This window comes from Neopelma chrysocephalum, unplaced genomic scaffold, assembly GCF_003984885.1.
Source record: "Neopelma chrysocephalum unplaced genomic scaffold, ASM398488v2 Primary Assembly neopelma1_63, whole genome shotgun sequence".
Taxonomy (NCBI): domain Eukaryota; kingdom Metazoa; phylum Chordata; class Aves; order Passeriformes; family Pipridae; genus Neopelma; species Neopelma chrysocephalum.
Genome location: NW_020897720.1, coordinates 5,059,107 through 5,082,452, shown reverse-complemented (window position 1 = coordinate 5,082,452; position 23,346 = coordinate 5,059,107). Strand labels below are relative to the sequence as shown.

At 44.9% G+C, this 23,346-nt stretch overlaps 2 protein-coding genes across 7 annotated transcripts in view; both read right to left on the bottom strand.

The window, feature by feature from the left end:
• AFF4 (AF4/FMR2 family member 4) overlaps nucleotides 1-8,444 on the bottom strand; it is a 55,083-nt gene extending 46,639 nt beyond the window's left edge. For 5 of the 6 annotated variants that reach the window (XM_027683002.1, XM_027683004.1, XM_027683003.1 and 2 more), the window contains exon 1: nucleotides 8,165-8,444. The gene's annotated coding sequence lies outside the window, so the exon portion shown is untranslated. The remainder of the gene's footprint in view (nucleotides 1-8,164) is intronic. The other variant, XM_027683001.1, reaches the window with a different exon arrangement.
• Nucleotides 8,445-9,940: 1,496 nt separating this feature from the next.
• ZCCHC10 (zinc finger CCHC-type containing 10) lies at nucleotides 9,941-21,997 on the bottom strand. The gene is made up of 4 exons (XM_027682743.1): nucleotides 21,602-21,997; nucleotides 18,731-18,892; nucleotides 15,128-15,169; nucleotides 9,941-11,745 (listed from the first exon to the last, which is right to left on the bottom strand). Exons 1-4 carry the CDS (start codon nucleotides 21,880-21,882, stop codon nucleotides 11,478-11,480), a joined length of 753 nt encoding a protein of 250 aa, XP_027538544.1. The 5' UTR covers nucleotides 21,883-21,997; the 3' UTR covers nucleotides 9,941-11,477.
• Between the last annotated feature and the right edge of the window lie 1,349 nt (nucleotides 21,998-23,346).

Genomic DNA, 23,346 nt, shown 5'->3' with positions numbered 1-23,346 from the left:
AAAACCCTTCATGCAAGAGCCCAGTTCAGCTCACATCGAGAGTGTGCTCGGGTCAGAGCTGGAGCCTGGAAAGAGCTCTGGAACAGCCCAAACTGCTTCAAGTGCCACAGAAATTACATGGCAAGAAATGCTTCTCATTCCTCAAGCTCCCAGGCATGTGTCAGACAAACCAGCTCTAGTTAAACAGTTCTGGTGCCCTTCTCGGGCACCTGGCACTGTTGGCAACTCCTCTTTGTGGGCTGATTTAACTGAATTCTACTAAGCATAAGCTAATATTCATTATTAAGGTATGACTCACTATTTAGAGTGAGAGTCACATGTAATAATTTTTTTAATTGCATAACTTCATATTTATAATTGAATAGCAAGAAATCAGCCCATTAGACCAGCCAATAATATCCAAATTTTGTACTCTTAAATAAAAATGAAGATTAAACCACACCCATTCTGACCATTTATAGCTTTGGAGTCTGTCAGTAAATCATGACTGGATGTATTTTAACATTCCCCTGAATAAATAAAAAAACCCCCACAACAAACCAAAAAAAACAAACCAAAAAAAAAAACCCCCCCCCCCAAAAAAATCGACACAAGCTGTTGGGGCCGATTAGGTATGTGAAGAGGCTGCTGTGAAAACATCTTTAAATGTCAATTCAGCATGGATCTTGCTTCATGTGGCCAGGAAATAATGCAACTTTTTCCATTTAAAAAAAAGAGAAAACTGAAGGAAAAAAAAAACAACACGAAGCAAAAAAACCGAAGGGAACAAAAAAGAAGGAAAAACCACCAAAGAAAAAAACCACTGAAGAAAAAAAATGAAGAAAGGTGGATTTTAGGGGGTTATTAGTGATTAACAAATTTAAGCTGAAGACTACTTGTTAAAACTCTCTCCTATTAAAACATATTTCTGGTAATTATTGGCTAAGAATGTGTCACAGTGCAAACTCCTTACTTGTATTTTTTGCTCATTAAATATAATTAGTGCAGCTCTTTCAGCACAAGTAATCATTGCTTCAGGAAAAACCTTTTCACCCTTTATCTTTTAAAGGCTGGTTTACACCAAACCCCAGAGTTTTCATCGTGTTAGATCAACACTTTAATATGATGCTAATTTATCCTATTGGCAACAGAAGGATAAAATTAAATATCAATTAATTAAATTAAAATATATTAATTAAATATAAATCCAAAATTTCATCAGGCAATTTAAAACAGTGTTCCAAGCAGCCACAGTGTAAGAAAGAGTCACAAACCATAGGTGAACTGGAGGGTTTAATGGTAAATCTCAAACAAACACAACACCCCAGCCACCCAAAAATACAAAAAACTCCTGAAAACACGCAAACAACACTATCAGTAACCTCTGTTCCATATAGGACCACCCAGAACATCAAAAAAACTCCCAGGAGACAGGAAAAATATCAGTATATCAGTCCATTTTATCTCCCTTTGGGCAATCTTTGTGCTTCAAGGCCCGTGAAGTTACAAGAATAAAATAGTATTAAGACATCTTTGTAAAATCAAGCATTTTTGACTCCCAGCAACTTCCATTAGGTTAATTTTCTTATTTGTTCCAAAGCGCAGAACAACTTGCTAAAATTACAACATGTAAGTAAGTCCTTTAAGCTGTCCTTTAACCTGTTTCCTATATCCAATTTTTCTGAAACTTTCACCTTAATGGCTCAGTTTCTCAAATTTGGACTTTGACCTAATATTTTTTTAATTATCTTTAAGTAAGGAAGTGCTTATGCCAACAGTAATGCTACACTGGAAAATGAAATTGGAAGATCTCTTTTTTTTCCCCCCAGAAACTCTGGTCACTCCTCTGCCCACAAAATACACAACATCAAACAAACTAAATTCCCATTTTGATGTAGCTTTTTTGGTTTGCTGTTACCCTTCCCTATAAGAAAAACCAACATTTTAGAGTGGTTTAGGTTGGAAAAGCCCTCCAAGACCATCGAGTCCAACCACTCCCAAGGCCAACACTGCCCATGTCCCCAGGTGCCACATCCACATGGCTTTTAAATCCCTCAGGGATGGGGACTCCAGCACTGCCCTGGGCAACCTGTGCCAGGGCTGGAAAGCCCTTTCCATGATGGAATTTTTCCAATATCCAACCTAAACCTCCCCTGGCACAACTTAAGGCCGTTTCCTCTTGTCCTGCCCCTTGTTCCCTGGGACAACCCGTGCCACTCCTGCTCCTTTAGGATTTCCTTCTTAACATTTCCTTCCTACTCCATTAGTTCCTCTGCAGACAAACTGTACAAAGAGAATTGTGGACTCTTATCTCTTCATCCTCCTCGCTTTAATGATTTGTGCACATCAAAGCCTGATTAAAACCATTTAAGCACTTCCATCACTGAAATCTCTTTAACGTCTTTTGGAAATTAAATTAAATGCAGAATCAAAAAAACCCTCCATGTCAATGTACAAAGCTGGACAATTATGACCAGATTTGAGCTTCTATAGTAATGTCAACACAGATGGGGACCCTCATGGAAATACAAAGTATTTTGAAGCATAATTTATATTAAAATATAGCAGACAACCTATAAATACTAAATATTCATTTAAAACCAAACACTTGAACCAGGATTACACTAAGGAAAGTGAATACTAGGAATTTCAGAGGAAAAAGAAGTGAAAAAGTGAATGACTGTTCAATGGTGTGAAATTTCCACAGGAACCAACTGTTGAGAAAAGTATCTACTATGGAGCAATTTACTTCAGTGAAATCTTAGAATCCAAGCTAAGGACAACTGTAAACAATTTTTCCTTTCTCAAGAGTTTAACTTGTCTCAAGTTTTTAACTGGTCACTGTTAGAAACAATATTTTCCCAATGCTTCTGAAAATTAGGAACATACTACTATTTTTCCTTAAAATTGGAAAATGTATGTAAATAAAAGGATGTTTGATCCAACTATAGTGAGACACCAAGTACTTGCCTCCTCTTCCAGATCCCAAAGTGACACCAAAACCTGGGTGCAGAATCATTTTAACACCACAGACAGCAAAAGTTACAGAGTTTTAAAATCTCTTAAGTTTTTATCCAACCTTTGGATCCTCTTTGGTTTGACACATTCTGTGACATTCTTCCCAATCCAGGAGCCACCCCTGGGAGCTTCAGGAGGGGCACAACCATTCCAGGGCTCATTTCTGCCCTTCCACGAAGAACCCACTAAACTGAAAAGCTGAGGAAAGTCTCCAGTCCAAAGACAAACAACTTAAAGCTGCTCTTGGAAACTGCACATAATGAGGGAACATCAATCCTTCAAAAACAAACACACTGAAGAGAATCACACCATTATCCTGCCTCTTGTCTCCTACCTCCAGTTTTTATGTTCCCAGTGTAGTACTGGCAATAAATAGCGAGAAACTGCTGTGGGGCTGCAGAGGAGCACACGTATCCACAGGGAGAGATTTGGAAAAATAAAACAGTCTCTCCTGGAAAACATGATCACTACAGGATTACAACATTAGTTAAAGTACACTCCATATTTGTTAAATTATAAAACATGAAAGCAGCATTTTCAAGTAATTTATCAATAAATGTTATGACATGAATAAAAACTAAGATGAACTATTAAAAAAAACCCAAAACAATAAAAGGGGGCTCAAAGCTGCGTTGTGAGGGGTTGTTTTCCATAGAAAGGAGTGCTGGAAAATTTCTCTTAATGAGCTGTTAACAGAAGAAAATTAGTTCAAGACTTCAGGGCAAGAACTTCCCTTATTCCATGTTTGTAAAGTACAACAGCACAAGATTTTTTTTTTCCTGCTGGTACCTGGTGCTAGTGGCAGTTCATAACCTGGGTTTTACATTCATCAGCAAGAATTAATGAACCAAGTAAGAATAAGAGACAGAACAACCTGAAGAACTACAAACACTTGGGCAGAAAAGACAGAGCACTGCAGTAGGGGAAAGAGAGGCTTGAAAACACCAAGTTGGAGAAGGAAATTTGGGAAGTGATAAGAATCCGAGAGCCTGGAGAGGTGGCAGACACCAAATCAGACACGAGTGCATGAGGGAAACATCCTCAGAGCTCCAGGGAACATGGAATTTTGGCCGGCACATCCAAGGCTGGCACAGCCCCAGCGCAGGAAGCCCCGGCGGTGCCACGCTGAGCTCTGTGCTGTGCTCGGCAGGGACCACGGCCTGGGGTCACTGCAGAGAGCACCAGCTTACCCAAAACGGGAAGTGTTAATTCAGCTGGAATATGTACATCTAGTTCAAGGACCTAAGTAAAGAATAAACGTGGATTCCCGCAGGAGAAAGCTCCAGCCAGAGAACAGCACAGCTTTAACCGTTCAGGGTGACTACGCTCACGAGAAAAGCTCCGTGACAGGAAGGAGCAGGAGCCTGTGCAGTTGAATTTCCTAAGCAGTGACAGAAGCCCTGTCATTTCACAACCTGGAGAACATCCCCTTAGTCATTAGTGACTGCAGAGAAGGAACGATTCTGCAAGAGAAGAATAACTGCCAGAGAAGTTCTTTCATCTCGAGCTTTGCAATTCTATGAACTCGATTCCTTATTTTCTTACTTTAACACAGTTAGCAATAGATTTTACATACATCTAACCCTGCTCTATCTAAATGTAATCTGTTAAACTTTCCTGACTTGTTTCCAGACATTCCCTCTTCATCCCAGGCCTCTCCATCTCCCAGCTCGGGGTGTTCTGCTCTCACAGATGACACCAGCATCGCCTCGTTCTTGGTATAAACTCCGAGACAGACACAGAAATCAAGTAAAAAGGAACACAGGTGGTCTCACAGAATGCTCTGGGTCAGAAGGGACCTTCAAGATCACCCAGTTCCACCCCCCTGCCATGGGCAGGAACACCTTCTACAGCTTCTCTGGGCAACCTGTGCCAGGGCCTCACCACCATCACGGGGAAGAATTTCTTGTTAATCTCTAATCTAAACTCAAATTTAGATATCTGATCTCCAGTTTAGTTATTTCTTAGCCTCTGCTGAAGGTAACTGTGAGCCTATAGTAATGTGATGGAAAGGAAATACGCCTGTAGAACAAACCACATGTGAGTAACAAACTGAAATTATGTGGCTGAGAACAATTATTGCCACAGAAAAGAGACCTCAGAGTCACCAAAATCTCCAGACTTTTCTTACATCCTCACACAAGCAGACCCCAAACACGACACGGCAACAAACAACTCCCAGCTCTACACACATGTTGCTACAGCCTCTTGGAAGCTGCTCGTTTTCTCTCCACATGCCCACAAAAGGCCAAATCTCCCTATGGGAGAGGTGCTGCTTTCATGTCTCAGCTCTCAAGATTCAACTCTTAATATATCCACCCTCAACACTTAAATTTCTCTTGATTTGGAGCAAAGAATAAGAGCAGTAAAGATTATAAAATTCACTAACCAAGAGGATGAGCAGGAAGGAAAGGAGGCACCAGAAACAGTCACAGGCAGTTGTGGCCTTATAAAATATGAAAATGAACATATGAGCGGGGACACCATGACAGCAGTTTCACCTTCACCTCATCACAGGTGCTTAGAAGATGCTGAGAGCTGCTCTCTCAGTCAGTAAGGGCACAAGTCACATCTGCCCTTTGTCACTTCTGACATCCAGGAGCACCCACGGTGGAAAATGACGTGCGGCAGAACGTCCCTGCCAGCAGCTACAGAAGGAAGAAGGAAGTGGTGTGCACATGCCAACTTATCACGGACCACTGGAACCTCAGGACAGATTTCTGCTGCAGCTATTTATCTCCAGACCCCCCGAAAATGTGAACTCTATGGCTTGTGCAGATAAAAACATGTGGCATCTTCTCATTAAAGTGATGGGTAATAACCACGCAAAAGCATCTGCACATTCCAGCTTCCTCAAAAGACATCCTCAAAATCCAAGTAATATTTTACTGGGGTTTTATCATGTTTTATCAAGTTCAGATTGTTAGAACTAGGAAGAATGCAAAATGTACCAATCACTTTTTTTGGGTTTCTGTGTGGCATCTTGCACAAAACCTCACCCCAGGGGCTCAGTCTCACTCTCTCAATATTTGAGACAAGGAGAAAAGTCATAAAACAAGAACTGCAGAGATGTTTAAAGGAAATATCAGAGACCTGAGAGTTTTGAGACTAGAGTTGAAATTTCCTGTTTTCTTTCACCACTGTTAAAACTGTACTGGAGTCACGGGGGCAGATTCAGGTGTCACAGTATCAGAAATATTTAAAGTTATTAGAGAGTGTCCAAAGGAGGGACACAAAGTGGTGAAGGGTCTGGAGAGGAAGCTGTAGGAGGAGCAGCTGAGGGCACTTGGCTTCTTGTGCTGGAGGACACTGAGGTCAGACCTCACCAGGGTTTGCAGCTTCCTCATGAGGGGCAGTGAAGGCACAGCTCCGATCTCTGCTCTGTGTGACCAGTGACAGGACCCAAGGGAGTGGTTGGAGCTGTGTCAGGGGAGGGTTAGGTTGGATCTCAGGAAAAGGTTCTTCCCCCAGAGAGTGGTTGGGCACTGAACAGGCTCCCCAGGGAAATGGTCACAGCCCCAAGGCTGACAGAACTGGGCAACGCTCTCGGAGACAGGGTGGGATTGTTGGGGTGTCCTGTGCAGGGCCAAGAGGTGCATTTGATCCCTGTGGGTCCCATCCAACTTGGGATATTCCATGGTTCTATGACTAACTGCTGAACAGAGGAGAGTGCTCTCGCACAGAGCTGCAAATACACTGTACAGCAGCCAGGAAATGATAAAACCTGATATTCATATATTAATAAAGGTAAGATATTGGTAACATTTTTTGTTCCTCACCAACAAGACCTGTCCCAGTCCCAGTCCAACCACTGTGTAACTCCAGTGTGACACCCCCCCCCCCCTTTGCTGGGACTGTCTCACACCTCCCACAACAGCAGCCCAGGAAGTTTAATCATATTTCCCTCATTAGAGAAGACAACAAAATGACAAATCCAGTGCACAACCACTCCCACAAAGCGCTTCACTAGACCTTGTTCTGCAGTAACACCCCCAGGCTGCAAATCCCCTGTGCCAGGGACCTGAGAGAATTCAGGAGTTTTAAAGGAATCTCAAGAACTGGAAACACACTTGAGAGAAGTTCAGCAGCTGGGAGGGAGCAGGCAATAAGGTGACAAATAAATGCACACACTGGAGCAGAACAAGTTCATTTCAAAGAGTGATGCTGAGGAAGGGCCTGCTCAGCCCCACAGGGACAGGTGGGGGGTCTGATGCCATCACTGGAAACAGGGGAATGTTTAAAACCACCAAGTCTTCCTAAGAAAATGACCAGAAAAGGCTGTAATAAGGCAAGGAGATGGGATGGTCGTACAAGGTTTCCCACACTTGTCCCTTTCCAAGCTCCCTTTCCACTGTACATTAATTTCCCAGGCTGTACGTGAAATATGGGTACAAACACTCAGTAGTCCCCCAAAATTAAGTTATTCACTTGCTCATTTCCAGAAGAGAAACAAAGTCACAGCACTGAAAGCACCAACACCTATGTTACACGTCTCAACACTTTCTTGCTTTGTTTTGTTCACTGGAAAAGGGAAAAGAGTCAGCCCAGGCTCAAGGGATGTCAAGCGACTGCTCTTCTGATCACCAAGTACAACACAACCCCCACCAGGGACGAGGCTTTACATAACAACTCTCCGCTCACGGGATGCGAATGTGTTCATAACCCCGAGTCTCCCCTGCCCCGACCTTCGGCAGCACCTGCCCGGACGCACCTCCCGTGACCGCGGCAGCCCCCAGACACCCCCCAGAACCCCTCCAGCCTCTCCCGGTCCCACCCGCTCCATCCACGGGCCCCGAACCGCGGAGAGCAAAGGGGAAGGAACAAAGCCCTGACGTCAATTACCGGAACAGGCTCAGACCCATCACTGGGCCGGGAGCGCAGCGGCCCCGCCGCACCGGGACCCCCCGAGCCCCCGTTCCGGGGGTACCCCGGGCTGCGCCCCGCGGGGAAGGGCACGACGGAACCCCCCCGACTCCCCGGGGTGTCACCGGGGGGCTCGAGCGCGGGGAAACCCGCGGCTCCCGGCGGGAGATGCGCCGCGGAGCGGCTGCTCCCACCCCCGGTCCCGCCGGTCCCACCAAGGGGGATCCCGGGAGCGCCCGGGGCTGCGCGGGGCGGGGGCGGCGCTGCCCCGGGGCCGCGGGAGGCCCGGCCCGGCCGCGCTCACCTGCGCGGGCCGCTCCGCTAGGCCCGGACCATCTCCTGGCTGCCGCCACCGGCGAACGAAGAGGCCCGAGGAGCCGCCGGCGAATCCCGGAGCGCCTGGGGCGGGCCCGGCCCGGCGGGGGGGGCGGCTCACAGCCGGGCGGCGGCTCCGCAGGGGTCCCGGCGCTCCATGGCGGGCCGGGGCCGGGCTGGCGGCTCGCAGGGGTCGGGCAGGGCCGCGGCGCTGGCGGGGCTTTGCTGGGTCGGGCCTGGTCCCGGTCCCGATCCCGATCCCGGTCCCGCCTGGCGCTTCCCGGCGGCCCCCGCGCGCCGCCGCCGCCCCGATCACGTGACACGCGGGGGACCCCACGTGACCCCGGTGGAGCGCGCGCGTAGGAAGGCGGGGCCTCCTGCACGGCCACGCCCCCTCGCGCGCCGGCGGCGGGAGGGTCACGTGGCGCAGCGCGCGCGCGGGGGGAGCGCTCCCGCGTGTGCTGGCGCCCCCTGGCGGCGGCCGGAGGGACCGCGGGGAACCCCCGTGACCATCCCGGGACCCCCCCGGGGCTGGGTGGGATATTGGGCATCAGTTCTGCCCTGGGAGGCGGCTGAGGCCCTGGCACAGGTTGCCCAGAGAAACTGTGGCTGCTCCATCCCTGGAAGTGTTAAAGGACAGGTTGGACGGGACTTGGAGCAACCTGGGATAGTGGAAGGTGTCCCTGCCCACGGCAGGGGGTTGGTCTTAATGACCTTAAAAGGTCCCTTCCAACTCAATACATTCCGGGATTCTGTGATATTCTGGTGTATCACACCCATCTGGATGAATAAAGAAGGCTGTGAAGATCCACCTCACACACAAGCCACAATTCAGTGTCCGTTCAAGGCACAGCTTGGACAAATACCTATTCATAAAGCAAATTAAACCTAGGGGTTAAGTCATGTTGAATCATTTCTTTATCAACCAAATCCATTTGATAGTGAAACTCCTATTTATTAAGGACTCTTTCCTAAGAAAATAGATCTTCTAATCCACATGAAACTGTATAATGCACTTTTCCTTGTGAGCACCCAAAACCTGTTTCTGAGTGGCAGATGTCTGGTTTAATAAAGTCCCAGATTCGAAGATCGGGTTGTCTCCCCTTCTCCTGCTCTGCCCTCTGTTCCCAGTGTTTCTCCTTGAAAGGTGATGCCTTTTCCCGAGGCTGTTTTCCTGCCAGGCTGCATCAATTGCTCCCCTCCAATGAGCAATGGCAGCTTTGCCTGGAATTGCAGGGATTAAAAGGGCTGTTCAGAGCTGTGCAGGGCCTGTAACTGCTGAGTTAATGCAGTAATTTCTAGTTAGCAGGGTTTTAATAAAATTAATTATCTTTTGCAGCTTTGGGAGACAGTCCTGAAAGAAGTTCCTTTCCCTGGTTAAAAAAAAGTGAATCAAAGCATCCAGCAAGAGATAGGAAGCGATCTAGTGGCACATGAACCAGAGTAAGGCTCTGGCCAGGCTGGGGGAGTTTACTCTGTAAAATAAGAACAGGTAGAGAGAAAGTAAACAGAAAGGGCAAGTAAAAAAAATATTGTATATTAAACATTTCTTTAAAAAGACTGAGTAGAGAGGGATTCATAGTTGGACAAGTTACTGGGGAGCAGTGCTACCCTTCTGAGGCAATGCAAAAGCACCTTCAGATGAAACCATCTGCACACAAACACCACAAATATTTTATATATTTGCAGTAATCATCAACTTGGCAACTATTGTTTAATAATTTATTAACTTTTCCCATTAAATGGTACATTCACTCAACAAGACTTAAACAATTTTCTGGTAGTTTTACTTACAGTCTGCAGCTTGTTCTGTAAAACACAGGAGTGGTCACAGAGACACACAACGTACGTGTTTCCAAACATTTAAATAAGTACAGTTTATTCCAAAGTAATTGTACACACTACTTCTCCCCATAAAAATATAAAAAATAGTTTAGTTACTATATTTTACCTAAACCAAGATATTTAAGAATTCTTCCACATGTGATGCCCCCTCCCCAATAAGAGCACTCCAACAATAACAAATTTAGGAGACTGCATCACAAAATAAAATACTAATACCAACTGCTTCAATCCACCAGAAAAAACAAGTAACTCCCAATCTGCAAGCAATCCTTGTTCTGCAGTGTGTTTGGATTCTGCTTTTGTTAGTTTTGTGGGGTTTTTGCACTACTTTGCTTCTCCCATGGCAGTTCTCAGACACGTACAAACTGTTACAGACAAAGAGTGATTGATTCTACTGCAGACTGTAATTCACCATGTGCCCAACAGCACAGCCTGGTGATCCTGCATTACACACATTTCTTGGAAAAAATATCAAAAGGGGAACACTTTCCTTTGGGAACTTAATTTCTTTTCTGCTTTTCTTACTGAGCATCCAGTGAAACAGCCTTTTCCCCCATCTCCTTGAAAACAGTGCCCAGTTTTGTTACCATTTCTCTGGTTTACTGACCATATTCTGTATGAGAAGCTGATGGAGTCCTGAAAAACACCCACTCTCAAGCCCTTGTCTCACTGGGATACGTTTAATTTACAAAAAAAGGCACAAGGATGAAACTCCAAAGCAGCATCAGTCCTAATTCACTGCACTGCTGCTTTCTGACAGACTCTGTGTCTCAGAAAACACTACAAACACATGAGTCAAGGACACAGGGAGTGGAAAGCCCAAAGCCTCTGGGCAGGACAAGCACTACATTGATCAGTAACAACTCAACACTAGTTAAATTGGATGTTGCAGTTAAGACTTGACCTGGAAGCATCAGGAAAAGCCATCAGAACACAAGCTCAGCAGCACAGAATCCATTTGTCACCAGCGAGATGGAAGGCCCTGTGTGTGACACATTGTGCATTCAGGTTCAACAATGCCAGAGCTCCACAGCAGCACTGTAAAACTTCTGCTTTTAACAGTTTAGAGGATTTTCTCAATGGAAGTGAAGCTGTCATTAAGAGAGGAACAGCACATGATGCACAGCATAATCTGCAATAAAAAGCTCTTGCTTTCTAGCATGTAAACATCCAGGTTACTGGACCTTAGCTCATATAAACAAATCTGATGATAGATTTTTTTTTTTTAGAACTAAAAAAGTAAAGTCTTCCGTAAAAGGATAAACCACAAAAATACTCTTTCAGTAAGTCTCACGTGCCCTTTGATACCTCCCATGTCCTATGAACAACTATGCAAAAAACACTTAAGAAAGTTTTAGCAGTAGAAATGTTGACCATTGAACTGTTTGGCAACTGTGTGCTCCAGACACCTCTGAGTGGTGTCACTCCCTCCACATCAAGTCCTGCCCCACCCCAGGCTATTTCTTCTTCTTCTTCTTTGGGGGCTCATCATCAGAGCTGCTGTCGCTGCTGCTGCTGCTGCTGCTGGAGGAGCTGGAATCTGAGTCGAACTCGGAAGAGGAGGAAGTGCTACTGGAGGATGGGGAAGATGAGGAAGAAGAGGAGCTCTCATCACTGTCACTGTCATCGGAGGAGGAGGAGGTAGAAGAGTCCTCGCTGTCAGAGGAGGAGTCACTGGCTGAGCTGTCACTGCTGCTGCTGCTGGAACTGGTCACACTTTTGGATCTGGGAGAGAACAACCAGCTGAGAACAGCCCTGTCAGCACCCCCACATCACACAGTGTTCTTACTGTTGTGTTGTAACCCAAAGATCAATTATCTGGCCCAAACATTTCCAATCTAAGACAAATTCCTGTGCCCTCCCCTCCCCTCCCCTTTTCCAACCCTGAACGAATGGATCTTGGCCAATACAGCAATGGCAGCGGGACACCACATAATCCAGCAGGATTGCAGAGAGAGGGTAAGTGGGAAAGCTGGCCAGGATCTTGTTCCTAGCAATGACCATGGGCTTTACTGACCTGGCTGCAGGAGAATTCTGAATGTCCTGTACTACGAAAGCCTCGGGGAAAATTAGCCAAGAGCAGTTCCCTGCTCCCCACTGCAACACAGTGAAGTTCTGGCAGTGTAAGAGTCGAGGGAGGTTTAATCAGTGATTTCACCAAGGTCAGAACTGTTCCCAATGAAAATTGTTCTTAGATTACTCCTGGCAAAAGAACCCAAATTACCTGCCACTGCAGGATGCCTATGTTTTCCAGGTGGAGAAGGGGTGGAAACAATCCAAGATACAGACAGAATGATGAACACAGCAAAGAGGATTTCTGTATGCTCTGCACATTTTTTTCATGTTTAGCCCTTACTGAGGACATTGCTCTCAAGATCAACATCTCTGATTAAGTGAGGCAACATGAATTTCAAGAAAGTACAATTCAATTCTCCCATAGATCTTTCTCCCAACGAAGTGTAATGGCACTGATTCATCTCCCTTCCCAAAGTCAACCAAAGAACATGCAAAACTGTAAATTATAATAATGCAGAATTTCCTTTCCATTAGAAAATTGAAGCAGTATTTTTTATCAGAGGGGTTGTTTAAATACAACTCATGAAATGCCTGTGTTAAGGTTATTAAAGAGAGACTGATTTTTTTAATCATATCAGCCATGTCAGCTTACAAATGTGGGAGTGTGCGTTGAGCTATGAACCACAGAAGTTTTTATAATACATCTGTAATCTGTTATCTCTGTGTGTGCAGACACAACAGCTCTTTATTACAGATAAATCCATAAGGGCTGGTTAAATACTTATTGTCTGGGAAAAAGTACTTTTAAGATGAGGAAAACAAAACAAAAAAAAATGGGACAAGTTTCAATCTAACCAGTTCCATTAGATGTGCAGAATCCTTGACATAGGCAGGAATCAGCCAGAGGATTCCCTGAGTGGTAACTCTTAACATCCTTTTCCTGATCACCTCTCACAGAATCCACAGCAGCAGTCCAGTGTTTAGGTTATAATCCAAAACCCAGCTCACACAAACATCAGAATATTGTACTGCTTCTCCTGGAGGAAAGCAATAGCTGCATCTGGGAGAGGAAACAGGCAGGGACTTGTTTTCAGGTGATGCAACATGTAGCCTGTTGGTACTTCCAGGAGGAGGATGGAGATGGCAGCAAGTAAAATTCAAATACAAAATGTAATGTGAAGTAGGTAACGTGACAATGCAGATGCTGTAGGTTGGTAGATGTAAGATTTTGGGTCTACCACACCACTGTCAAAGTACAGAATTTCTCCAGCAGGTAACATTTCTTCTCCTCAAAACAAGTTTCTAAAAGTTAATCTCCTGTGTGATCCTGTGCCCCAGCTGTGGGACAAGTGCTGGTATCACCCAGGCTGTCACCCTGCTCTGCTCCAACCTCCCCAGGGGTTTTAAACCCTCACAGGTGCCACTCACATCCAACCTACAATTCTGGGCACAGTAACAGCTGAGGCCTGAAGAAACAAGTGAATTAGAACACAATTCCACCCTTTAGAGAGGTGTGATCCGATATAAAGTGGGCTTTCCATGGATAACCAAAGCATGGCAGGTGGGAATGCTGAAGGACATGTGCACCTGGAAGGCAGCTCTGTGTCACCTGAGGTCACAAGACTCTGCAGCAGCTGCTTTGCCTGAGCCTGTTTTTCTGGTTGAACCTGAGATCATTTATTACTGTTTATATCAAAACAAACATACTCTGTGTAAAAGGTTCGTGCTCCTACTGCCAGAACCTGAACTTTTGCATAGTTTTATTTTAAATCTGGAATTCATATATCCAGTGGTAACCCTCTGCTGAATTGTCTACATTTAATTCTTCCCATATAATAAATATATAAACAGCAAACTATCTGAAAAGGAGTTTATATTGATGGATTTGGTGCTTGCATAAAAACAGGAGAATAACTCAAATCTACAAGAGTTTTAAAATTTCAAGGAAAAAGTGACCAAACCACCTAATCCCCCAAGGACCCTTTTGCTCTGTTCATTTTTGCATTAGTTTGGAGCTCAAATACTCTGAAAATAATTCTGCCAGTAAAGGTTGCAGCATCTGAGAAAGCTGAGACAAGAAGGGGCCTGGCTTACACTGTTTCAAAATTAGTTAATTTATGATCTCACTATTCCCAAGTAACTCCAACAATAAATGGGCACTACTGGGAAAGGAGCCTTTGATAAAACACACTCTGATAGCCAAGCATTCCAATAAAGTCACATTCCACAAGATAACCTGAAACAGAGGCATGTTTCAAAGATCTGCTGTGCCTTATTCACTGACTGCGACACAAGGCAAGAGGCCTGGTCTTTAAACACCTCCTGAAAACTGGTTTTAGATCAGATTTAGAGAACTGACAACTAAATGAGAAGAGATACTGAGGCTGTTACAGGAGAGACATTCCCCCCTGGAGTAAAACTCCCAACAGGATCACCAGGAGTGTTACAGCCTCAGTTCTGGCTGTTCCTCTGCTAATAAAGCAAATTCCCAAGCAAACATTAATGCAAAGTCAAGTACAAACAATGTCAAAAGAGTTCTTGGCTCCAACTAGTACTTGGAGTGGGGAAAGGTTAATTTCCTGGATTTTGGTTTGGGATTGAGGTGGTTCTGTTTGGTTTTGGGGTTGGATTTTTGGTTTTTAGGTGCTTTATTTCATTCTCTAGACAAGGCTTCAGAGAGAGAGAGCAAGCTGGCAGGAGGGAATGAAAACAACAAAAGACAGAGCAGGATGAGCAGGTGGAGCAATGGCAGACCAGAAAACACCGTGCCAGTCTTGCACAACTGTTTCAGAGACACTTGATGGACTTTGAGGCAGAAATACAAACCTTTTTTATCATTAAAGCAAGATCGTGCAGAAGTAGGACAATCAGGAGGGAGAAAAGCAGAGAACAAGGAATTTAGAGTTTTTGGATAAGGAAGAGTAGAAATTCTCCAAATATCTGTCAGACAAAAGCCTGTAACAGGTCAGAACAGTAAAGCCAACACTTATTCGCAATGTTGACTTTTCCCACCCCCTCTCAAAATCCTGCAACACCCAGTGCAGGATCCCAGCCAGGATCAGCTGCACCATTTGCCACCCGTCTCACATACCTTTTTTTCTTGGTCTTCTTTTCTGCAGCACTTTCTCCAGCACTAATTAAGGGAGGAAAAATAATGGCTTTGATTAATGTGGTAGGAAAATTAAATAAATAGCAGCACAGTGAGTTTAATATGAGCACACAGCGGTGTTCTGCTGGCAGAGCCATAAGGGCACCAGGCAGCTCTTCTCAGTCCTGTGCAGACCAGAGCAACAACAACTACAAGGCAGGAGAATTAAAAAAAAAACAAACAGCAATTCACCTCTAATTTTCTGTGTTATGGATGCCTTATTCTCGTCTTTGCTTCATTTTACACGGACAAAGCACTTTGAGATGGGAAGGCACAGGAGAAAAGGACACAAAAAATTGTATAGAACTATATTTAGCAATAACTGAATTGATGGAAACAAAGGGTAAAACACTGAATTAGCCTGTAGCTTTCACATTTCTTTCAAATGCAAAAAGAAACAGAAAAATCTATTTATAGTGATGCTTTCCAGGTATGTCTTTCAGATTCCCATGTGATCATCCAGTCACACAAAGTTTTAGTGGTAAGTGACACAGAAGAAAGTTTCTTTTAACAAAACACTGAGGGAGATGTACTTTTTCAAAGCAGTCTTCGCTGCTGGATTCTCTTTTTAAAAAGAAAACAAAATTCCTTCAGTCAAACATGCCAGTCACATGCTGTTTTCCATTGCAGATACACAGCACATAATTCAACCTGGAATGTACCTGTGTGATTCAAGTATTCCCTCATCATATCCTCACAACACAACGTGCCATGATCTATGAGGAAGTTGTATGTTTTCATGATCCAGGAAACCTTTTTTGCTCAACTGAAACTTAATATTAGAAGCCATTTTGAATACATAAAAATGGAAGAGAAAACTGCAAATATATTTCATTCAGGCATTAGAAAACAGTATGTGTTGATAAAGACTACAGAAAGGGTAGAAAGAAGAAAGTGTTAAGTCTAACTTACGTTGTATTTCAATAAAAGTTCAATGTTCTTTATAAGCCAGAAAAATGAGATTTTTCCAATTTTTTATTTTCACACATTCAGTATGGAAACATTATCATCATACAGAGGATTTTTTCACACTCCCCACACTCTCCTGTGGGTAAGAGGAAGATTCACTGATATTCAAATTCCAACCCAAGTTATAATCCCTCCTGTTCTGATTTACATTCCTAAGGCCTTACACCCTCCGAGGGTCATCAGGTGTTCACAGGCAAGATGAGTCACTGTGAGAAACAGAATTAAACCCCAAAGCACCTTTGAGAAGACAGGACTTCACTCAGTGTGTGAGGAACCCGGGCACAGGGCTGTGCCTCCCTCTAGTGTGTAAGGTGTAGGTTACTACAGGAGTTACTCCAGGCCCTGCAGTCAGACCTGCTCTGGGCACTCCCTCGCTCTCCCTGTGGCCCCACGGTGCCTTCAGAGCCATAAATCACACTCTGTGTAGGGTTCAGTGCAGTAACATCACTCAGGAATGAGCATTCTCTCACCTTTCCTCCCCTCCCAACTCCTGCCCCAGGCCAGGCAGGCAGTGAGGGGTTTACTGACACCTCCAGAGTGTCCATCAGAATCGTGGGCTCAGCACCGGGCCAACAGAGAGATCCTGGAACAACTGTGACATGAGTTCATGCTGAAATAGCTTGGATGTGGTTGTCAAAAGTAAATATTGACCTTATTAGGCTGTGTTTGCCTTCTGGTTAATGATTCCTGCCTGGATCTTTAAAGGTGGTGATACAAGCACTCCAAAGCAGAGCTGTGGGAGACCCAACTTCTCTGTGACAAGGAAGAATCTTCCAATACAAGTGATATAAAAAGCAAAAGTGTGCCCTAGGAGGCTGTTTTTCCACAAAGGAAAAGCTTCATCCTTGGAAGTGTAACATTGGCACCTAAGGAACAGGATCCCTTATGGCACAGCTAAGGAGCTTATGATTATATAACCCCTGTGAATCCAGCCCAATTTAACCAGGATTAAACACTGCTCCCCCCTAAGGATTAGTCAGTCTTCCATTCACAAGATGACTTTTCACAGCACATGCCCCTCACACTGAGGACTGTTACAGCCCAAAAACCTCCATTTGTGACAGACTGGACAGTCCTGGAATTCCTACATAAAATTATCCCATCCTCAGACTCAAGCACAAGGACGAGGCTTCAAGGAATTTCACTCTCAGTTGACAATCCTCCAACGTGAACCTGCACAATTCACCAGAAATACGGTAGAAAAGAAACAAGGGAAAAATCTGAGTCTCAAACTTTGCCTAAAAACCTCGAGTTTCTGAAGAACCCATCCAAACTCTGCCTCCAAGTGGAGCAAGTTTCAGAGGCCCAAGCACTCCTGATGTCTATCTACAATACTGGGTGACTCTAATTACTTCAGGATTACTCACTGGATCAAAATTAATTTCAAAATCAAACATTTTACGTGGCTCTTATCACAAGCTAATGAGCCTCCAGTCAGTGTTTCAGGCCTGTGACTCATAACTGCTGCCTGAACTGCAGGAGCCCTGTCTGCCAGAGGTACCACCCTTTTCTCTCCCACTAGGATAACAGCAAAAGGTGGGAATGCTCTCCATAATTCACATCCTGGCAGTGTGATGACCCACAGCCAACACACTGAGCTGGAAGTGGCAGTGACTGAGGGCACATGTCCAAATCCTCAGTAATTCCAGCTGCAAGGGCTGTGAGGGACCTCACACTGTCCCTCCTTGGGGCTGAGGCAGCACCTCTCCAGCTGCCAAAACCAAACTGCAGTTGCAATGGCAGAGATAACCCTCACACACACAGGAATTTTATGGAAAACTGATGTATTGCATTGTTTTTCGCTCTAGAGCTGCTTGTTAAAGCAATTATTAACCTTGGGGGAAGAACACAAAGTGTACTGAGAGCAAAGCAGAAAGGAAATCACACACCACATGCAGAGTTTCATTTAGATTTCTCTGTTAAGATGCATCTTTCACTTTCTCAGATGTCAAAACAGGAAATAATTATGCAGCTCAGTGAGGTGTTGTTACTTTACGCTTGAGAGTTAAAACCACCTGATAACTCCACTCCCATTCCCCTGTTTAACCAGTGCAGCTCCCAGGGAGCAGCAGGGGCTGGGCTGGCACAGACACTGTCAGGTCGTGCCCAGAACACCAGGTTTAACTCCACATTGTACCAGCAAACCTGAACAGAAGGGCAAGAGTTGCCTCTTTGTTATAAACACATTTACAGTCCTCACACCCACCTGCTTGTACCAGCACATAAACATGAAATCACGTAACCAAGGAATTCAGGAAACTGTTCCATTAAGAAATGGCTCCAACTATTTTAACTTTGGTTTAGTGGATTTTTTTTTTTGTTACAGACAGGCCAAAATGCTTTTCAAGTGTATTTCAGAGGAGCAGGTGTCAATGAGAGACTTAAATTAAATTAATTAAAATGTTATTTTTAATTCTGTGGGACCTGAGTGTACATATTCCACCTAATATGCAAATCACCTCTAACATTAGGCAAACATCACACAGTCTGGAGGAGAAGATCCCAGAAAATTGTCTGGGACACCATCTTTGCTTTTATTTCATTAATAAACCAGGCATTTAATCCTGCCAATCTTACCTCTGTTGCAGTAATAGTTGTTTTTCTTTCTCTTTCAGGATTTTGGCCAGTTGAGCTGTCCTTGAAGGCCTGTGCAGGTATTTTCTCTTCCCTGTACATTCATATGTCCAATGGCCAAACTCTAAACACTTCTGACATCTCACATGCTGCTTGTTTGCCTCCCTAGAAAAATGCAGAATTGCTTAAGTGACTCACTCCAAGTCTGTTCAACCTAGTGAAAAATTATTTCTTTTTTTATCATGCAGATTTTTAACTGCATCAAATCATGATTAGACCAGATATTCACAGGTGCTTCAGCTTTTCTCTTAAATCAGGACACAAACAGTAATATCAAGTACATACAGAATTTAAGCAAACAGATTTTCATTTACTAATACATTTTCACATGGGAACAACTACACTGCATACAATTTGCAGGCGGTTGTAGATTACTTCAGGTAAATAATTGAAATTATGGTTTAGAACACAGTTAGCAAAAAGCAGCAGCTATATTTCAAAACCCCAGAATTTAACACTCAGGTACCAAACTGCCCAATTCTCACAAACAGCCCAGGACTCTCAGAGATGCTTCTGGTTGTAGCTTATTTGAATTTACTAAGATTCCTGAAAGCCTGGCAGAAGGTTTATCACAGGAACAATCAGATTCCTGCTCACTTTGTGCACAGTAAATCCAGCCAGACTCCCCTGATTGCCCTGTGCCCCCAAACACCTGCAGTGTCAGTGAGAGTTCACATCCATGTTTCAATTCTTGCACTGTGTAAAATTCTGTGAGCGTTTTTAGAAATCAGGGAAGGGAAAACACTCCTACTTCCACACTCAAGCTCTTAAGCTGCTGTTGGGAAGCTTTGCAAAGCTGTTTTCCCTTCTCCTTTACAAATAAGGAAACTCACACACAGCCAAGGGACTGCTCAAGGTCAGGATCAAAATTAGTTCAGAGCCAGGACTGAACTCGGGACTGTGTCACTCCTTTCAGTGCCCTGTGACTCCTGTCACTTCTTCCCACCTTCTGGTTTTTTTCCAAGCACCAAAATACAAATTTTTCAAGGCCAGCCCATCTAAACTGTCTGTAATTACCAGCCTGGCTGAACTAGGAGGCTTCCAGACTGTTCATTAGTGAGAATAAATTGACAGACCAGCAGTGAGCACTTTTCCCTCAAAATGAGCATTGCACTTCCAGGCAAGGTAGGAATTGCTTCTCCCTCAGCTTCAGCCACCTTTTGTGGCAGTTCTTAAGGGAATCTTGTATTGAATATCCATCACTCATTCAATGCAGAGGCCATTTGGCTTCATATTCAAGCCTTAGAAATACTCAGCTAAATCAGCACTAAAAAACTAATTAAACTTAAGCCTGCACAGCACAAGGGACTGGGAGTGGAGCAGGAATCAGAATGTCTGGGAAGGAACAAATCCCAATGGCTTTGAGAGGTTTGTTTGTCTTTCTCTTGCACTTCAGGCTCTGCCATAGCAGTTACACAAAAGCTCAGTGACAACTCTCCCTCCTCTTCATCGACATAAAACCCCCAAAGCTGATGTTTTTCTCTCTCAAACCAGCCCAGACTTTTGTCCACAGGAATAATGTGGAAGTTTAAAGCAACAACAATATAACTCAGTGTTTCCAGGGCTTTAATTCTACTCACACGAGTGGAGCAGACAATTCCATGCAAGCTAAAAAGACAAGGATTAAGCCCTGAAACCAATATAAGTAATGACCAGAACATCAGATCTGCTCACCAGGCACAGATCTGCAAACACCACATCAACACCAACGACTTTAACACTAATGAAAAGCACAAAACTGAAGCAAACTTTTAGCAGGGATCAGTGATCCCAACCCTGGAGCAAAGGCCGGCAGAGGGACAGCTCAGCACAGACCCACCAAGCACATAAGATATACCAAAACTAAGAAATAAGTCTCTGACTCAAATAAAATAGCAACTGAAAAGAACAAGTGTTCCATGAGTCTTCTAAAATCCCAAATTACTTTCCAGTAGAAAATAGGAAAGAGATTATTACTAAACCATGGAAAAGGCAGGAGAATGCATAAGCCATCCACGTTCTGCCCAACTAGTGTGATCGGGAAAAAAAACCCCAAAACACAGTCAAAGAACTGAAATATGAGAAATAAATTAATCTAAGGAAAAAACCCAACATCCAAATCTACAAACAACTGCAAAAACAATGTCAGCAGCACGTGGGGGTGGGACACACACACCTGCTGCACTTCCCAAACAAGCAAAAACATGGTTTTCCTCATTTCACTGTTTGCAATCAGATCTTTTTGGTGCTGAGGGGATTATTTGATTACAATACCTACATCTAGCAAAGCTCGTTTGTGTTTTGGGGGTATTTTTTGCAGTTTTTTCCGTTCTGTAATTGTACCACAGCACGAAGCTGGAGATTACTTTTTTCTTAGTGGGGCTGTCGAGCGCCTGCGACGCGGTTCAGTAACCGCCCGCACCACGAGACGCTCCCCGCTGCCCCGAGCGCACGGCTCCCGTTCCTAGGGCGCCGTTTCCCAGCGCCGGCTCCGAGCGCCAAAATCCAACAACTTTCTCTCCTTCCCCACCAGCCGCTCTCGCTCCCACCGTTTATGGAACACGCCGAGCCGGGCAGGACGAACAGGGATTCTCAAGCCCAGCGCCAGGCCGTGCACGGGACACCCCAATGCCATCGTCTCGCAGTCACCGCGGCTCACCCCAGCATTTTGGGGGGGGGGTTCCCCTCCGCCGAGCAGCGCCCTCCCGGGACACAGCCCGTCGGCGAGGACGGACCTGAGCGTCGGGGAAGCGCTCGGCCCCGCTGCCCCGCCGCTCCGCAGCCCCGTCCTCGCCCGGCACGACCCCCCCAGACCCATCCCCCGGCCCCACTCACGCCTGTCTGCGGGCGATCAGCCGGTGCATGGGCGTCGCCATCTTAGCGCTCGGGCCGGAAGTGAGCGCGCCGCGGGGTGTGCCGGGAAGTGTGGCGGGCGCGGTGCATGCCGGGATAGGCCACTGGCCACAGCCTGCTGGGGAGGCAGCGGCCGCCATAGAGAGCGGGTCCTCCGGCGGCCAGAGCGGCTGCGCCCGCGGCGCTGCGCTCCCTGGCGCCCCCTGCCGAGCTCGCGCTGTCATTGCATCTGTGTTCAACTTCACAAAGGGGCAACGGTTCATTTATTTCACTAAATGCCCATTTATTGCCTCTCACTTGTGCCTGTGGCAGGATAGTTCCATATTAATACTGAAAATGGTGGGATATAAAGTGTTTCCAGGATAGCAATAGGATATTAAGTACTTCCAGGATACATATAGGAGGAGTAATCACAATTCAACATTAAAAAATGCTTTCTTGATGACTTCTGTCACAAAATTTCAGATATCCTTTTAAAACTGATCCTGTGAGAGAACAATGAGTTTTGATAAAGCCAATACACGAAGCACATTCCTTGTGGCTCTTCCTTGGCTGCCCTGCTCGTTCCAGCTGGCACAGATTCCCAAGGAGCTGCCTGCCAGGTGTCAGAAAGCTCCCGCTGCTCCTCCTCTTCTTTGTCGTGCCAAAATCTCTCCTGCCCTGACAGAGACATGAGGGGATGATGTGGGAGCCAGAAATACTGCTGCTGGAATAGCTGGGGGCTGCGGCCCTGGCTGATGGATGGACGAAAGATTTGCCTTTCAGTTCCCAGATTCATCTGAACTGTATTTCCTAATGGAAGTTGCTATCTCACCTACAGAGCTTTCCTTAAAACCAGCCAGCTTAAAAAGATTAAAATCCAAATGCTTCTCTTCATCACAAAGCAAACCTAGAAAAGCCAAGTGAAACAAGCACTCGCTGCAGTGAACCTGGGCATGGACACAGTCCCTGCTGGGCCCTGACAAGTGCCATGAAGAGGAAAACTCCCATTTCCTGCCAGAACATGGCCTGGACACCATTATTGTGATGGTGATTTCAGGGACCAGCCTCATCACAGCATGTTTTAGCACATCAGAGGAGGGAACCCCAGGTGACATCCCTTCTGTTGGAATATTTCAGATTACTTGCTTATGAGAATCAGAAATATGGGAATCCCTTCCTAGGCAAAAAATAAAGTAACACAAGCTCAAAATCTTTATGTTTCTCTGTCTCTTAACTTCCCAAGCAAGATGGGTTCCCTCATTCCCTCTTCTGCACGTTTTCCTTGCAGCAAAAATTGCTGAACACAGTTTTCATGTGTTCATTGCTGGCATGATATTTGTGTGGTAAAAAGGGTCTCCTCTTCCAGCAGAGTCACAAAAAGGATTTGTTTCAACTACTTAACAGATAAGGAAAGATCTGGCAAAAAAAAAAAAAAGCATTTATAATATATCTAAACTTAATGCCAGTATGGATGTCAGTCTGTTCTAGTAAAATCAATGCAGACACCCAATGTTTGTATCAGTAACTAAGAGCAGACCCAGCTCTATGTTTTAGAATTCCAGGCTTGCATAATTCCAGACTCCATTGGTAACCACCATATAAACAGTCAGTTAGAGGATGGTACAGCTGAAAGAAAAAAGATAGAACGGGTTTGAACTGTTATTTGGTGTTCACATGAAGGAACCTTCTGGAGCCTCAAACCAGAATAGTCTTCATTAGGTCAGCTGTTGTCAAAGTACATTGAA

What these genes read in the sequence shown, in the direction of transcription:
- ZCCHC10 (XM_027682743.1), bottom strand. Translation starts at nt 21,882, where the DNA reads ATGAACCGTTGCCCCTTTGTGAAGTTGAACACAGATGCAATGACAGCG. An exon ending in CTGATCGCCCGCAGACAGGC is followed by an intron (nt 18,893 to 21,601) that starts GTGAGTGGGGCC and finishes GCATTTTTCTAG; the next exon opens with GGAGGCAAACAAGCAGCATG. An exon ending in CAACTATTACTGCAACAGAG is followed by an intron (nt 15,170 to 18,730) that starts GTAAGATTGGCA and finishes TCCCTTAATTAG; the next exon opens with TGCTGGAGAAAGTGCTGCAG.